The sequence below is a fragment of the Rhinolophus hipposideros genome (assembly GCF_964194185.1).
Source record: "Rhinolophus hipposideros genome assembly, chromosome: 5".
NCBI classification, from domain to species: Eukaryota; Metazoa; Chordata; class Mammalia; order Chiroptera; family Rhinolophidae; genus Rhinolophus; species Rhinolophus hipposideros.
Window position 1 is genome coordinate 45,226,918 of NC_138051.1, and position 18,029 is coordinate 45,244,946.

Below are 18,029 nucleotides of genomic sequence, written 5' to 3' on the forward strand. Positions count from 1 at the left end.
AAGGAGATATTTAGCTAAAAGAGAAAAAGAATCAAGTTGTAAATTAAAATTTCATCCCACCTTTAGAGATCAGTTCCTTGAGTGTTAGACTCATATACAACTTGGAATTCTCCCTCAGCCTGGCAATGAGCTGTACATAGCAGATATTCAGTAAATATGTTGTACATATGTTGACAAATATATTGTCTAATTGAGACAACATAAGCAAAACACTTTTATAAATCAGACACTGGCAGAAGGATATTTAAAACTCATATAACCAGCAAAGGATAGTTTCCAGAAAAATATGAAATTTCATCGAATCAAGGAAAAACAACTACCAAATAAAAAATCAGCTACAAACTAGCAATTCACAGAAGAATAAACACTACTGGAAAAGAAACGAGAAAAAATGTTCTACCTCGCTAGTAATAGTGAAAATAATGAAAACGATTTCATGCCAAGGTGGGTTGGCAAAAATATTAGTGTGGCAATATCAGGTTTTTGTAAAATTGACTAATGTCAACCTACCAATTCCATTTGGGGAAACCTAACACAGGCCTGCATATAAGGAGAGAATAGATTATAAGGATACTCTTACAGTACTATTTGCAATAGCAAAAAAATTGGAAGTGATCTATCTATACATAGAACAAAGGATAAGTAAATTATGGTATACTCTTATTTAATTTTAGTAACAGCCAAATGAATTTGGTAACAGCCAAAATGAATGACTAGATATTCAGACATGAATACATGTCCAAAATATTGAATTGAGAAAACAAACATGCAGAATGACACATGTATTAGAAAGAGAGCTTTAATAAAATTTAAGAACCACACAAAACTCTACCATATATTTATAAAATTTGGTATGTAGTAAAAGCATGAAAATGTAGATAGAACAAAACATTTCAACCTCAAAATAAATGTCTTTTAGGAGAGAGGGAGGGAAATGATATGAGGAAGGGGAACAAAGGGACTTCAACTACGTCTGTAACATTCTATTTTTTAAAAAATTCGAAGCAAAGAAGTTGGGGTAGTAGGTACATGAACGTTTGTTATATTATTCTCTGTGCTTTTCTATATATTTTGAAGTTCTTATTAAAACAACAATGAAAAAAATCTGAGTATTGAATTGTACCTACCAAGATAGTAAACACTCTTAATAATATGCTTCAGTGTTTGATGCCAAGAGTCTCTGTGATACTGGGAAGAAATGTTTGGAACTAGTCAGTTCTCTGGCAGACTGAGAATTTTTCTTTAAGAGACTATAGGTTCACTCAGGTATGAACTTTCTTACTACATATTTTTCTACAGCAAAGTAAATGAATGCAATTTAAATTTGAAATAATTCTTGAGTGTTATAAGGATGGCAAGTCTAGAATAATTATTAAAAATGGTAATACAAACATGAAAGCTTTACTTTTATTTGGCATACAAAAAAATTAGCAAGTCACAAAAATATTGATATCAAAATTTTGATTTGGAACCAGAAACATATTTCCAGTGATGATATTGTTTTCCCTCATAGGATACTGAGTAATCTGAAAATGAATTCAGAGAGCTTACGTCAAACTGAATCCACGTGCACTGAGATGTCCTCATCTAACATAGAGAAAGCAAATAGCAAACAGCATTCAAAACTACAACAGGCTAGTTATCTATAATGAAATCCAAGTACAGTAAATATTATTTAATGAAGTAACAAATATATTAGTTAGTTCATTCCTAAGTTGACCTGACATGATGGAAGGAGTTATTTGTTCAACAGAAGCGAGGTGAATAGAAAGGACTTTTTTCTGTTTGTTATATAAGCCTGGGTGCTAATGCCTTGGGAACTCATCCATATGGACATACAGGTTCCTACAACTGTTTTGTGATTTTACATGAAAAGGTTTTTCTTCTTGATATATTTTGAGTCAGTTCTCAAGGTCTTCCAGGTAATAGGACACAAAGAAATTTTGTAGCTGTGATCTGAAAGAAACTTTGTATAGAGTAATGCAGAAAAAAAATCAGTCGCATCAGCATAAAGTGTCCATGATCATGTCTATCAACTCATCAATTCCTGTTATTGTCAAGGATTTCTTCTAATTTTCAATAAATAAACAATATCATAAATGATCTTGAAGAAACATACTGGCACAGAGTTTCATTAGCGATGTTTTGGATAAATATATTTGTGCACAGGTCTTTTTGTTGTAAACAAGCATAGTGCAGATTACATGGGATTTTACGTGTATTCCCTTCTCTAACTTTGCTCTTTTGAATGTCACAGAAGAAAGCTCCCCAACTCCCAACCCTCCACTACAAGCAAATAGAGCAATCCAGTGGCAGAGTGAAAGAATAACTTCTCTGCCATTCATATCATGAAAGATTGACATAAGAAAACAAACCCTAAAAGCCAATGGAAAAAAATCGACATCACAACCCCATTTGGGAAGTAATTAAGATATAAACAAAACAAATAACAGTCAATGAAAACTAGTTGAGAAGCATAGTCCCTATAGATATCACTCCCCAGATGAGGCTTTCCCAAAGCATTAGACTCAAGATAGAATTTGTAATCTTAGAATTCTAGCTACTATACATAGGCAAGTGCTAAATCTGAATCAAGAAATTAGGTAGTCATCTAATGAGCTCAAAGTCTAAGATAGTACATAATCAGTACTATTCTAGATGTATAGGAAAGAAATTAATTCATTATAATTAATTCATTAGGTCCTACCGCTTAGGGAATTAGGGCTTGAGTCTCTCATTGAGATGTTTCTCTGGAAGGTGTCCACACAAAAATGGAAAAAATTAACCATCAATGTGGCAAATCTATCATTACGTATTGAAAACACATGAAGTGTGGATTTCTCAAAAACTTTTATATTATTTTATTCTGAGTTCTTTTAATCCTTTGCTCAAAACACCATTGAGAATGATTGGAATGCAAAACTTTTCCAGTCCAACTGAAAACAGGAGCTAAAAAGAAAAACAGAAAAAGGCAACCCGTTGTAAGTTGTAGTTATAAATTCTTGTCTAAATAATGATTTCATAGGACAGTGAATCAGCGTAGATGATTGAGGAGTTAGACAAGCCTAACATAACAATCAGATCTGAAAAAAAAGTGAACATCCCCCTGACATTTGAATATCCACCTGATACTATCATAGACATTTATTTAATATACCAATTATTTTCTCCAATCTATGCCGGATGTTATTATAGATTAAAATTCTTTCTTGCACCAGGTTAAGTCTCTAGCAGAACGGGAGACTAGAATTCAAAGAAGGCATTAAATTAAGCTTTCAGAAGTTTAATATCAAAGGTATTCAGGGCCAACCTGGTATGGAAGCTAGACTGTACAGTGGCTGCATTCTGGGGTGAACACACAGGCCCTTCTCCGCTCCAGTACTGCATATATCAGGGCACCCTGCCTAACATAACAAATCCATCAATGCACTAAAGTAATGAAAAACAGACAAAGAAAAAGTAGCTTCATGCTACTGAAAATATGGCCTGGCATTTGTAAAGCATACCATTTTAGATAACTTAAAATATTTATGTCAGATTTACCAGAAAACTGAAAAATATTTTTTCTCTTCCTTATAGAGTTCTTAATTTGCCCTAAAACCTTCCTAAGAGTTTCCAAATAGCAAGTATCAGGCTGATACAGATCCTTGTTTTACATTAACAACTATACCGATAACTCCAGTGAGAGAACTAACAAATTTCCAAGGATTTACCTCAAGGACTTTTAAGACACAATGTGAAGAATATATATTTTCATATGGTGAAATACGGCTGTAATGGACAGAACAAAATTTCAATGTGTGAATAAAATGTGGTCAAAATATAAGTCTACACTGAACATATGTGGAAAAGATATTTAATTGTAAAATAGAAAAGTAGGCCAGAGTACAGTTTTAAGGGTAATGGCTTCTTTACACAGTATAGGTAATCTAGAAGGGTCTCAAGGTTAAACATGTTCATAAAGGAATAAAACATTAAAAAATAAAGGAAAAAGATTTGAAGTTATGTTTTACAAAAAAAAAAAGAATGAACAGTATGTCAGAGTTTAATGTCCATACATTGTGGAATTCAACAATATTGTGATGAGAGCGTGTGGCAGCACAGACATAATAGCTTTCACAAGGAAAAGGAAAAGTTATGGTAGACAAACCTATAGCATCACTGTAAAAGCTCTTGTTCTGCATACAAAAGCCTTTTTTTTCCCGTAACAATAACTTCCTGGGGGCAAATGAGTCCATTAAATATTTCAGAAACCCATATGCTTTGAATTTTTCCAAAAACATTATCTTAAAATTTAGTGCCTTAAAGTGCTTTCATGTGGAAATCATGATGGAAGGCACAGAATACAGTTTCATGTCCCCACTATGAAATTTTCAAAAAAAGCATAGATTTTGCAGTTTGCAAATTCAAGTTATCTTGTAAGCTGCTCCTTCCAAGAACATTGTCACTCCAATAAAACCAGCTGCTAGCTTACTTAGTTGAGCTACAGAATAAAAGGGCTTTTCTTCCTACTAACTTCCATCATTTTTGTGGGAAAAATACCTATGCAAGTGATGCATTTTGAAATTATAAAACATGCAGAATATGTACAAACACAAAGTTTAAAAAATATTTGCTTCACATACATGTAAATCTACTTGGGTATAGTTGAAGATGAACAAATATAAAAATCTGCTTTCTAAAAAATGCTTTCAGAGAATCTGAGACAACTTAAAGCTGTACAAAGACTTCCCAGGAAGAATCTTCTTTTCATATAGAAGTTTATACCTACAGGAGTAATTCCAGCATCAGTCCACCACATAATTATTACACATTTGGTCTAATCAACAACGATCACCCTTAAAACTGTTCTGTTTCTGAGAAATTAAGGTTTGTACTAAATCAAAAAGAATACACAAAAACAGTGGCTTATTGTGTTTTTGGATCTCTTCAACAATCTTTATCAACTCATTTGGAACTGTAAAAAAAACAAAAACTATTTACAGAATTCAGTCTTAAATACATTTCACAACTTCTGAAGTTTTATGTTACAAGAATTCAGAGCTCATGGCTTAAGTCCAATTATCAATCTGTAGTCTCTTCTATTATCCTGTCTTTCCATGACTGCACCTCATTATGTACAGTTCAAGACTGTATTCCTTCTTGACCAAAAGTAAACTCAAACTACATGTTCAATTAAACTGCTTCTTTGTTCGTCTGAAGACGAGTCATAGCTTCTAATTTCTGTCTGTAGGCCTCTGCTTCCTGTTCTTTCTTTAGAAGCTGCTGTCGATATTTTTGTGCTTCTCGATTTGCTTCATCCAGCTGTTTCTGAAGAGCTTCTCTCTCCTGATTTAAAAAAAAAGGGTTTTTTTCAATTTTTGCACAAATACATTATTAATACATATAAACATGCATCCTTTAAATAAAAAAATTTGTAGTAGCTAAAAGTAGCCACCTATTTCCTAGACATCTTGCCTTTTCAACCAATTTGCTACTAAAGCCCCTAATTTTGTGCTCCACACTGTGAGATACAGATTTGTTTCTAACCTCAAGGAAACAATTTCCTAATTAGAAATAAGACTAACATAATGAACCCAAATTGGGTACCTGTACTTTTAGATGTACTACAAAAACTAGTGAAAAGCTTGAAAGAGGGCAATATACAACCACACCTCTTCACATCTCTGTGATGTTTTTATCTAAAGGTAATACTTATAAACAATATTTATTTAGCACCCATTATATGACTAAACAAGGTGATTTCCGATAATAAGCCTTGAAGATAGATATACTGCTCATTTTACAGATGAGGAAAATGATACTCAGAGACGATGTAGCTTTCCCATGGTAACACGGTAAGGAGTCAGGTTTATGAGATTCTAATACTACTGTTTTTAAAACTATCTTTCTCTATGATAGCAAGCTAGATTCATCTCTAAAATGACGATTGCCGGTCTAGATTAGTGTTTCCTAAATTATACCATTTTGCAAAGCAATAAAATACTAATTTCTCTACTGTGACTCATTATATTATACAGGTATAAAATACATGTGTTCAAGTCCTCAAATGAGAGTTGAAACAAATCTGTTCCAATGAAAATGGTATAGTTTATCCTCCTCCTCACTCTGCCTCTATTCAGTTGCCTCAACAAAAAACAAGGGAAAACATTTCAAAGATTCTTTTTCCATACCTCCAGTAAGGCACACAGACAAAAGCTCAACTTGCACAGGCCCAAGTTCAACCTCATTCCAGAGGCCCAGGACCTCTTAGTGGAATGGGGGATGGGGACAGTTAATCACTAGAAAGGCCAGGCTCACGCTGGAAAAGACACTTGACCAGAGGGGACCGAAGGTGAGGTGTCCACAGCCTGATGGGGAAGAGGAGAGTACAAGGTTCTCCTCCACTGTCTCCGTGACCCTGGTCCACTGTGAACACCACACATTGCCTTCTGTTCACTATTCACCTGGTCCACGAGGAGGAGCACATTTACTACTCTGGCTTTCGTGGGATCCCGCTCCCATACCCACACTAGGAGGAAGCTAGATCCAACAAGTTATTTTTCCCATGGAGCCATCAAATGTGGGAGTGATTGATTACACTACTCTGCAAATCTTCTAATTACACAAAATGTACAAGTAGAAGAAAGGTGTGCCCTTTATCTCCAATTTAAGAAATGCCCAAACTCTACCCTGCTGCCCTTTTCTTATATCCTTCTTACCCTTACTTTCCAGGCAAGATGACAGAGTAGGAGCAAGTCAGAAAGGACACCCAAGAGATGAGCCTCATCTAAGCAATTGTCATCAGTCCCCCGGCAGTGAACTATGGACAGCAGTGAGCTCACCGAAGGGAAGGGTGGAAATGGGTGCAGCTTTCTGGGGAGCGAGACCCCACCTCCGGCAAGGTGGGGCAGGGGCACTCACAACCCTCCATAAATGTGTTTTAAAATTTTATATATTAAAAGATCCTTGGGTAGCCAAAGTTTTGAATATGGGTAAAAAAATTTGCTCTGATATGGTAGGAAATATAAAAACAAATACTCTAAGGTATCTTCTAGTATCAGCTATTTCTTGACATTTAGAAACGGTAAAGGGATTCAATTATTTCAGAAGATAAAAGCAACTGAGTGAGGTAAACAGTCTAGCAGCGAACACAGTTTAATCCTATCTTCTTTACTGTATATTTTTATTTCAATTAGTACAATATATCTTAATATAGGATAGCTCCCTTCTGCCTACTAGGTCAAACAAAAGACTCATTTTACACTGCATTTCTTGAAGGAATCTGTAAAATCTGAGAGACAAAGATCATTAGCACTACCCTAATTAACCCTCAAGTTTGAAAGCATAGTCAACATTATTAAAGTTTGTTTTTAATGTTTTCATATTTTCACTTCTCAGGAATATAGGTATTTGGGGAGAGAATCTTTTTTGACCTCTCACTTTTCAAAACAAAAATCTCTTAGAAGTAGAAAATATGACTTCTTACTCAAAGATACCGTTTCTAAATTTACTTGTGAAATATTTACTGAACACACATTACATGCAAGGCACTTCCTTAATGAGAACAGTAATTTGGTTGTTTCACACATAAAATAGTGCAGCAGACTGACATCTGAGATTTACATTTAAATAGATATGCCAATCTGATGGCTTTGACTTTTTGCAATAAAACCACAATTTTAAAAAGGATTTTGATATTTTAAAATTAACATACTTTAGTCTACTAATATGTAATACTAAAGTATTTTTCCTTTAACAGTCTAATAGTGGAGAATTCCAAGGAAAATAAACCCTGATGATAAACAAGATTTGGTAGCAATAAAAGAAGGTATTTATCTTACACAACTACTCCAAACCCAAGCAATATATAATTATTACATTAGGCAATGGAGTAACAGAGCAAGGAAAGGCTTGAATTTGCTTTTTTATTTTCAAACAAGATTCTTGAACTCTGCTTCAGCTAGTAGCAATTATCTCAACAATTTTTATCATATTAATATATAACTTTATAACATTCAAATTTATTTTGCTTTTGCTATAAAGCAATGAAATCATTATAGTGATTTATCTTCTATCACACCTCAATATAAATTTTAGAATAATAGCAATTAACATTTACGGAGCATTTACTATATGAATACCATGTACTAGTCCTTCACATGTTTTCTCCTTAAATCTTACAACAGTCTGATAATGTAGGTGCTATTATTTTTCTCCTTTTACTGATTGGGAAGCTAAGCCTTGAATGGTTAAATAACTTGACCAAAATCACAGTCAGAAAATTATAAAATATAGCTCAAACCTAAATCTGATTTCACCCCCATATATTCTCACCATTAAATGTCTTTACAAAGAGAGAAACGGGACAGGGTGTGTGAGCTGTTCATTTGCTTGTGTGTAGCATCTATTTTCTCACTGTCATGGGTCAAATATGATCCTGTTTTTATAAATAAAGTTTTATCAAAATATAGCCATATCTATTCATTTTCAAATTGACTATGGCTGCTTTCCAGCTACAATGGCAGAAATGAGTAGTAAAACACAGACTGTATAGCCAAAGCCAAAAATATTTGCCGTCTGTCCCTTTACAGAAAAACTTTGCCTACTCCAGCCCTAGAGAAAATTACCAAAAAGAAATATAACTATAAAAAACTCTAAACTTTGCTACATCAAAGGATATTCATTAATAAAAAAAACAGATTAAAAAAATTTGTATCAAATGAAACACTTTACAGAAATCAACTTTTAAAAGAACACTAAGAACCCAATCTACCACTGGTTAAAAGATACAAATAGTTCATAAAAGTAAATAAATAAAACTTGCTGACAAACATATTCATCTTTATAATCTTCATGGCAAAGAAAAGGGTAACTATTTCCTAAATTCACACAACTAAGTAATAGAAAAAAAATCTGTTACTCCCAATGTACTAATTACATCTCCTCCCTCCCACATGTACAAAGAACACTGTTGATTTCAATTCAGAATAGGCTGTTTATTTGTGGAAGAAATCCATAAGCAGCACACTTCTTCCACATATATATTGTGCAGTAATATGCATGGGTGATAACAAAATGACATACATTATTGCAATTCGGTGTTTTATTCATACCTCCCCTCTAAAAAACAAACCTATTTCATTTTCTATATTGCTATCATGCAGATGTAAAAGCCACATTTACAGTAAAATTTTCTACAATTTAAACTAATGTTTCCAGAGATTACTGATAAACCTCTCCAATGTTAGCCAGGAAACTGTAAATATAAATTGTTAGCACTTTCTTTACAGTCACTCTGGTAGTTGTGGGGATACGCAGAGAAACCCCAAACACGCTAAATTCTGTATAACGAGTTAATTTTTTAATTCCTTTACAGCAATGTTTCTCAATCTCAGTACTGATTATCTTTGGACCAGGTAATTATTGTGGGGGGCTGTCCTGTACGTTGTAGGATATTTAGCGGCATCCCTGACCCCTATCCACTAAATGTCAGTCGCATGCACCTAGTTGTGACAACCCAAAATATCTCCGGGCATTGCCAAATGTCCCCTGGGGTCAAAATTGCCCCAGTTGAGAAACACTGCCTTAGAGAAACTTTTTTGGGTGAATGGTCAAACTGTCACTTAGAGAGAGGGGTACAAAAATTTGCTCCAAGACAATTCTATTAGTCATCTAAGAAAATAGAACCACTTCATGTGTTATAAGGAAATGATTACCTGATTTGATGAAAACACTAGGGGTCTCTCTTCATTCTATAACCCCAGCCCACCTCCACCATCTAAACTCACTGTATGCTTTAAGATCTCTCTGTAATAGCTCTAAGTTAAGATCATGCAACCTTGACTTGAACATATCTGGTAATGGAGAATAAGATTTCCATTACCAGAAAGCTCTAATTACTAAAAACAAAACAAACAAACAAACACTTCTTTATACGAAGCTGAAACTCCATCGCCCTGAAATTCTATCTCCTTGGTTCTAGTTAATTTATATGCCTCAATTCATACTTCTGTTATTTGCAGTTATTCTCTTTGGTCTCTCTGAATGACTGTACGAGAGGAAAGAGGTGGAACTCTGAGGAAAACAGCAACTTACACTGGCTGATAGGTAAATAAAGATACAGACTGCACATTCAATGTTTGCAAAATACATTTTGTTGACTTGGGTAAGTTTATGTTTAATAAAAAGTCAAGTAATTTAAAAATGTTTTATTAAACAGTTAAAGCAGAGTACATGACAAAATTGTTTTCACCTCATATGCCAGAAAAAAAGATCCTCTGACATATCAGAAAAAGATATTAAAAAGATTAAATAATAAGTGTACTGATGCTGGTAAATGGAATAACTTGTTAGTTTGTAAGAATTTGAGTACTGAATGTCACTTTAAATTTTGAATAAAACCACTCATTCTCAATAATTAAAGTCATAATTTTACCAAATATTCTAGCTATACCATAGATCAGATAATCTTTTTAACTCAATAATACACTCTGTGATTGTGGCCAAAGATATACCAGTATCACATTTAAATAAATTTGGGCAAGGATATTTTCTAATTGTCCTCAGTCAGAATTATGTCACCTTTTAATGACTTTTTCCCCAATCCTTTCTTTTCTATGGTAACAAGAACCTTAAATATTCACCAATATTTACTATTTACATGTATCAGAAATATGTGTATAGTAAGTATATTAGCTTTTTCAATTCTCATAAAAACTCCAAAATAACTTTTGAATAACTTTATTTTCATTTGATTTAAGTTAATATCAAATTTGGAAGACATAATTTTATTTACAGTGATGTAAGACAAAAAAAAAATCTGTGAGGTAAATATGGTTTGGTTACACTTACAAATTGGTTTACACTTACACTCTAGTTTGGGAGAGGGAAAAAAGTTTAATCCCCTGAGAAGTTAGTCTAAATTTAGTTTCCTTAGAGAACTTAATAGTGAAATAAGCAATTATCTACAGCTTTTTAATAAATCACCCAGTTCACAAATATCAACCTTCTATAAGAGGATCCTCCAGCCCTAACAGGCATTTGCATTTCACTTTTGAAAGAAAAAAAAATTTTTAGTTAATATATAGTAACATTTCCTTTAGTGATTTGTGAGAATGATGTATGTAAATTTAATGAAAAATAAAGGATGGAGTGTAAAGACCAAAGGCATTCCAATGTTACCAGGGTGACAAATTTTGTTACAAACAAATTCTTCACTCACTCATTCATTCATTCAATATTTATTTATTGAGGGCTTGCTATATTTATAAGGCAAAAATTAAACAAAATAATACTATGTACTTTCATTCTGTATCAAAACAACACTGTCAGTAATAAATATAAAAGACAAAAAAAAAAAATAAAGAAAAGCAAATTGAATTTATTTTGGATGACTGCAGCAAAACACACCGGGCAAAAGACTCCTTACTTCTATTTCTGCAGATTCCACCCGGTTTTCAATTATTTCGATACATTGTCTCTTAGCTGGTGGTTCTTCACTTATAACAGTTTCTTCAGCAATGTCTGTTGCTGGTACTGTTAATACTAAAATGAAAAAATGTATACATTATTTTCAGAAAGGTTTAGTAGAAATAAAACTAGTTGACACTATTGACGCAACTCATATAAAATATATTCTAAAACAATAATTTCAAAACACTAATTTGCTTTTTTATGAAGATGTCAATATTTGCCTTCATTTTCTGAAAACAACTGATTGTTTAAAGTATCTACTTATTTTTTAAAAATTTTATAGATAATATATTCATATGACTCAAATCAAAACAATATTAACAAGTATATTTTGAGAGGTCTCACTCCATTCCTTTTAACACAGATAATCACTTTTATTGGTTTCTTATATACTGTTCTTGTGTTAATTTCTGTAAAAACAAACATGAATATCCATTCTCATTTTTCTCTTTCTTACACAAAAGGTAGCATACATACAAAACATATATTCAAACATAAATACATTGTTCTGTAATTGCTTTTTTTTTTCTCTTTTATTTTTTTTGGCTTGGGACACAGCTTTACTGGGGATGTGGGTACCCGGCCCTCCTCCCCCGTCACCTATCCCCTTAGGAGCCAGCCCCAGCTCCTCTGAGCCCTAGCACGATCCCGGAGGGGGTTAAAACAAGACCGACCTGCTTTTTTCACTACATATATCTAGGATATCTTTATTAAGTATATAGAGAGCTTTCTTTTATTTAGCTGCATAATATTCCACTGTATGGATACACCCTTTTGAATGTTGTCTGTTTATTTACTTTGCTTGTTTTTCTATTGGGTTGTTGGACTTTGTCCAATTTTTAGTTATCTCTTTATATAAATGTAAATATATACAGAGAAGCTGTCCTTGCTTTGCATAGCAGTACAGGACAATAAAAAAGACTGTGCAAGCTGAAACCATGCAAAGCAATCTTAATAATCAACGAGGAAACTATGGTTGGCCCATAGCCTTTAATGTTTTTTGTTATTTATAAGTGTAAACAGAAATGAAAAAAAGTAAAACTAATTATTTATTTAACACATTTAAATATAACATTTAAAACATTAGAAATTTTGAGAATTAAAGTGTTTTATTTCTTTTAATTCATATCATATTATGCTACACTTATAAATTTACTCAAAAAGAATTTGAGAACCTTGCATATGTTTCACTGGACTGTCTGCATAGTGTATATACTCATATGTCAGTTACACATTTTTAAATTACGGAGTCTTTATTTTAATATTCAGTAGGTTCCTCTTACTGCTCTTCTTTTCCAGATTTTTCCTTATTCATTTTCCCTCCTCACCCCATCAATATAAACTTTAGAACCTGTTTGCCTAATTCCAGAAAAAGACCTGTTTGTCTTTGATATGGGCTGAATTGCGTCCCTTCAACATTCAAATGTTTTAACTTCAAACCCCCAGTACTTCAGAATGTGCCTGTATTTGGAGATAGGGACTTGAACAAGAGGTAAATGGGGCCATTTGTGTGGGTCCCGATCCAATATTTCAGGTATCCTTACAAGAAGAGGTGACCAGGACACAGATAAAACACAGCCGAGGTACGACCGTGCGAGGACACAGCAAGAAGGCAGCCATCTGTAAGCCACAGACAGAGAGGCCTCAGAAGAAACCCAACCTGCCAACACTTTGACTTGGACTTTAAAACTCCAGCATTATGAGAAGATAAATTCTGTTGTTTGAATCACCCACTCTGTGGTGTTTTGTTATGGCAGCCCTAGCAAACTAATACTTTTCTTTTTCATACCACATTTATAAAACAACTCAGGATAGAGTAAGAGCTTTATGATAGTGAGTCTTCCCATTCAAAACCATGACTTTCTTTTCATTTGTTCATCAATGATATTAGTCTGTCTGTATAAATATCAGGTTTTGGAAACACTGTTATATCTGCATTATACAAATACTTTGAAAGTTTTCTTCTTTTCTATATAATTGGAATTAGTTCTTTAAAGCTTGTGAAAGTACAAGGGCCTGATCCAAATCTCGCACCAGCTTATCAGCAGATTTCTGCAGAACAGGAAAAAGGCCTCTCAGCCTTCCTCAGGTCAAGGGTTTCCTCCTCTACTGCTACAGCGACAAACTCTTTCCTTGAGATCTGGTCTCTCTATAGTATCATACCTCCTCTGTCACTAAACCTAACCTAATTTAGGAGAACTTCTACCTCCAGCCCTTCCTGTTCATAATCCCTTCATTGGCCATGAAGAAGCATGGTCTCTGCCATCCTACCCATTTTTTAAAAGGTTGTGTGTGTGCACATACTTCTGTTTTTCGGGAACTGAGTACAGGGCATTGCTTGCTCAGATAGGAACTTTCTGTACCTTCTCCTTCGGCTTCCTCTAGTATTCATGCCCTATTTTATCTTAGCCCTGTTTGTAGCACTTCCTACTCAGTCTGGGCCCTCCCTGTCTTGCTGGAAGTATATTTATGCTGATTTCTGAGCTCAACCTTTTTTTTTTTTTTTTTTTTTTGGATACACCATTGTGGACTTTAATTCTCTTGCCTGGCTGTAATTGTCTTAGATGTTTTTGGCAGCACTTAAAATATGGAATTTTACATTTTTCTCATCCTTTTACTTTCACTGAAAATGTTGTTGGGGCTTCTGTTTCATTCATTTTATTGCTCTCTGTGGCTTCGAAGAAGAAAAAAATGGAAAACTTATCAACAAAACTGCTAAAAGTTGCCATCACATTCCTACTTCACGTCTTAAGTCCAACTTCTTCTTAAGTAGCCTTTTCTTACATGATATTTTAAAAAGCCCACATGATATCTGGATTGCATTAAAAGGGACTAGGAAATTTTTGTCCAATGCAGATTTTGAATTATTTATTTAAGCTCATTTTCTACCCAGAATCCTTTGGGAGCCAATTCCTCTTTCCATCTGGTATACACTCAGAGAAAACATGCATATAATTTAAGGCAAAATGCTTTGAAAAACGTATGATTTCCTATGAATTGAGAATACACACAAACTTTATATAAATGCCTACTACCAACCTTGCTGTCCATCTGGCATGGTGACAATGATGGGCTGACCTATGCCACTGGTTGGAATGGAGTGCAAATTTCCAAGCTGAATTCCATCTGTAACTATTGTGATGACTTGCTGACCCCCTGAGCTAACTACTTGTTGAATTGCACCATCCACAGATTCTGCAGTAACTACTTCTTCTGTAGCCACCACTGGATTAAAAAAAAAAAAAAAGGTAAAAATCAGTGAACGTATATACAAGTACAAATAGAAGTTTCTTTTCCTTTGCTACCTTTGCTTTCCCACTTCTTTCTTACACATAAAAGCTTTTACACGGTTTTAAATTTTAGTCTCCAGCAGTGCTGTACATGTCTACGCAAACAGTTGACTACTAGTCCCACAATTTACAAAAATTAAGTTCCAACTATCTATGCATGTGTGTTTAAATAAACAATTTCTCTTCATTTAGTTATACAAGGTACAAAATTTATAAGATCTTCTAAGACCAAAGATATGACGAAGTTTACACCTGCTTAATAAAACTCCACAATCCAAGAGAATTATGTATGTGGTTATCCTCCATTTACGTATCAGTTGATAGACATTCCCATATCCAATGAAACATGACAATTTTTATGCTTAAAGTAGACAGAGTAAATATTATTCCCTTTTTGGATTGTGTGAACAAGGGTTACTTGATAATAAGTGGCACACAGATCTTGTACTGTACGACAGTGAATAATACAACACATTAATATTTATATCAATAAAATCCAAAGCTATGCTCTTAATATTTTATGAGAGGCTTAGAGGGGACTCTGGCACCCGAAAACAGCACTCCTGACTTTGTCTGGGTAAAGAAATCACAAGTTAATGCTGACAAAATCCTTTCCCACAGGCAACTCTGTGACCAACTACTGATCACAAAAGACATCACAGGAGGATTCAGAGCAGCTTTACTTAAAACAATCAAAAACTTGAAACAAACCAGATATACGTTAAAAGTACAATGGGTAAATTAACTATGGTAGACTCATACACTGGAATACCACACAGCAATTTAAGTGACTAAATGCAAAACATGGATAAATCTGACCAAAAAAACCACACTGAGTGATGTAAATCAGACACACCAAACAGACTGTGCACTTCTCATTTATGAACTGAGCCCTGATTATACAGGTGTGATCATTTTAGGATGCTTCATTACACTAGCACACACTTAAGATCTACATACTCTTCTGTACGTATGTTACACTTCAATAAAAAACAACATCAAAAGGAATAATGACATTAACGGACTACAACACACTGAATTTTAAAAAATCCATTTACCTATAATAATACTTCATAATGAAAAGAGAGAGAAATAGGGAAAGAGGAAAGATCTTGATAGAAGAAGGATATCTAACAAAATAAGAAAAAAATCATCATTGTAACCATCGATGTAATAACTGAGTGAAGCAAAGATCACTAATAGATGAAATGTTTTGAGAAAGAAGATATACACATATTCTCAAAGTAACACACCAAAGACTAGCATTAGTCACAAAGAGAAAAATGTGCCTATAGAGACACCACTCTCACCAAGTGGTCGTTATCAGGTGGACCTGCCATTATGTGCCTCAAAATGTAATGCAATGGGAGATTCCAAAATATCACTGCGTTCTTCCTGGAAATGTTTGACGTGAATCTAATTATTAAGAAACAAATGAGTCCAGAATGTGGATGATCCTACAGACCACTCACTTAGACTCAATGTCATAAAAAACAAGGGAAGCAGTAGAACTGTCCTAGATTGGGAGAGTCTAAAGAGACACAATAACCAAATACATGAACTTTGACTGGATCCTGGATATAAACAGTTATAAAGGACATCTTGGGGAAACTTGAATGATGGACCACATGTCAGATATGTTACTAAATTAACGTTGATGTTTTTAGAAAATAAAATGGAGCTGTGAATATGTAGGAGGCTGTCCTTGTTCTTGAGGAGATACATGCTGAAGCATTTCAGGATGAAGTCTTATGATGTCCGCAGTCTACCCGCAGATAACTTAGTGAAATAAGTGTGCGTGTGTGAACATGAAAGTGTGGCAAGATGTTAACAGTTGGTAAATACAAGGGAAAGGTATAAAGTTCATCCTCCAATTATTCTATGGCTTTGAAAACTGTCAACATAAAAAAATGTTTTAATAGAACTAGATTTGAAAGAAGAAATGGCATAAGAACTATTTCTAAACTATATGGTTTTTTTTAAGTGTTGAGGCAACACTTTACCAAAAGTATAATTAAATAAAACCATTTTCTCCTGAAGTCATGCTACTATTCAGATACACAGTTGCTCTGAAACATACTAAGTTACTACCAACTTCCAGCAGAACATTCTGGATATCAATGACCACAGGATTTACCAAAGACAGAGCGACGCCCTAAATATATGAATTCCTTTTTTTAAGTCAAGATAAGCAGTAGGACCCTAGTTTTCAAAGATGCACTCATGGCAACAGGCCTGGCTGCAACCCTGTTACTGTTTTATTTGAAACTCAAGAGTCACAATACAAACAGTAGATGATATTCAAAATGCAAACAACCTTTATGTTTTGAGTTCTCTCATTTTTGTGTGTCTTAAACTATAGTTAGGCTTTATCACCAAGCACTTAAGAAAATTTCAGGAAGATAATTATAAAGTGAAATGTAGGGAATGAAACAGTAATATATTCAATAGAACAACTACTAAGGTTTTCAAATACATTAACTATTGCTTTGATTTTTTAAAAAATATCCACATAAAAGAAATGTTCACTCTGGTTGAATGCTAACTACAAGCAGTAAATACTTTAAAGCATAATCATATGTAAGAAATTTCTGAGATCACACACAATCAAGGCACAATTCAAGAACTTTCATCTTTGCACTATTTGCAATGACTGTCATTAAAATAAGACAGTGCTTGCCTTTCATCTAAAAAGCTTTCTTTTTAAGTTGTGCTATGCTAAGGAATTAAAGAAGAAATTACAAGGAAACCAACTGCATAAGACAAAGTGCCCCCCAGAAACCTTAAGAACCCAACAGTGAAATGTCGAAAAATGTAAGAATAAAACAGAAAGCCTAAAAAGAGCGTTATTAAAATATATATATATATATTACATTATATATATACAAAACATTCAAATAGCACAGGGGAAAACTGTCTTTAAGATGTTCTAGAAGACTGAAAATTCTATATATAAATATTTCAACAATAAAATAGAAACTATGTTTATTGAAGAAAAAATAATATTTCAAAGGTATTATGTCTGCAATTGAAATTGAAAAAAACAAAAACAAAATAATCTTATAAAAGTCATTCCTTAAAGTCAATTCAGTTTTATTGCTCTATTTTAGGAATAGATAAAAGAACTATGTGCAAAGGGGACCTGATTCAAATTTATTATTAAGAGAAAGGAGGAAAACCACCACCAGATGCATTATACCTTTGGAAAAACCATCTCATTAACAATTATAAGAAGGGTGGTCATAGATGTCTATTTAATCAAAGGATTATATAGCCGGGCCACAA

At 33.7% G+C, this 18,029-nt stretch overlaps 1 protein-coding gene across 8 annotated transcripts in view; it reads right to left on the reverse strand.

Annotated features, from left to right (window-relative positions):
• Window positions 1-787: 787 nt before the first annotated feature.
• Window positions 788-18,029, reverse strand: part of GABPB1 (GA binding protein transcription factor subunit beta 1) — a gene marked incomplete at its 3' end in the record, with an annotated part of 61,491 nt that continues 44,249 nt past the window's right edge. For 6 of the 8 annotated variants that reach the window (XM_081049888.1, XM_081049890.1, XM_081049887.1 and 3 more), the window contains exons 7-9: window positions 14,494-14,679; window positions 11,411-11,526; window positions 1,395-5,328 (exon numbers count right to left, since the gene is read on the reverse strand). In XM_081049888.1, the coding sequence (XP_080906014.1) occupies window positions 5,176-5,328; window positions 11,411-11,526; window positions 14,494-14,679 (455 nt within the window). Of the gene's footprint in view, window positions 5,329-11,362; window positions 11,527-14,493; window positions 14,680-18,029 lie in introns of those variants that run through there. The other 2 variants (XM_081049891.1, XM_081049894.1) reach the window with 2 other exon arrangements.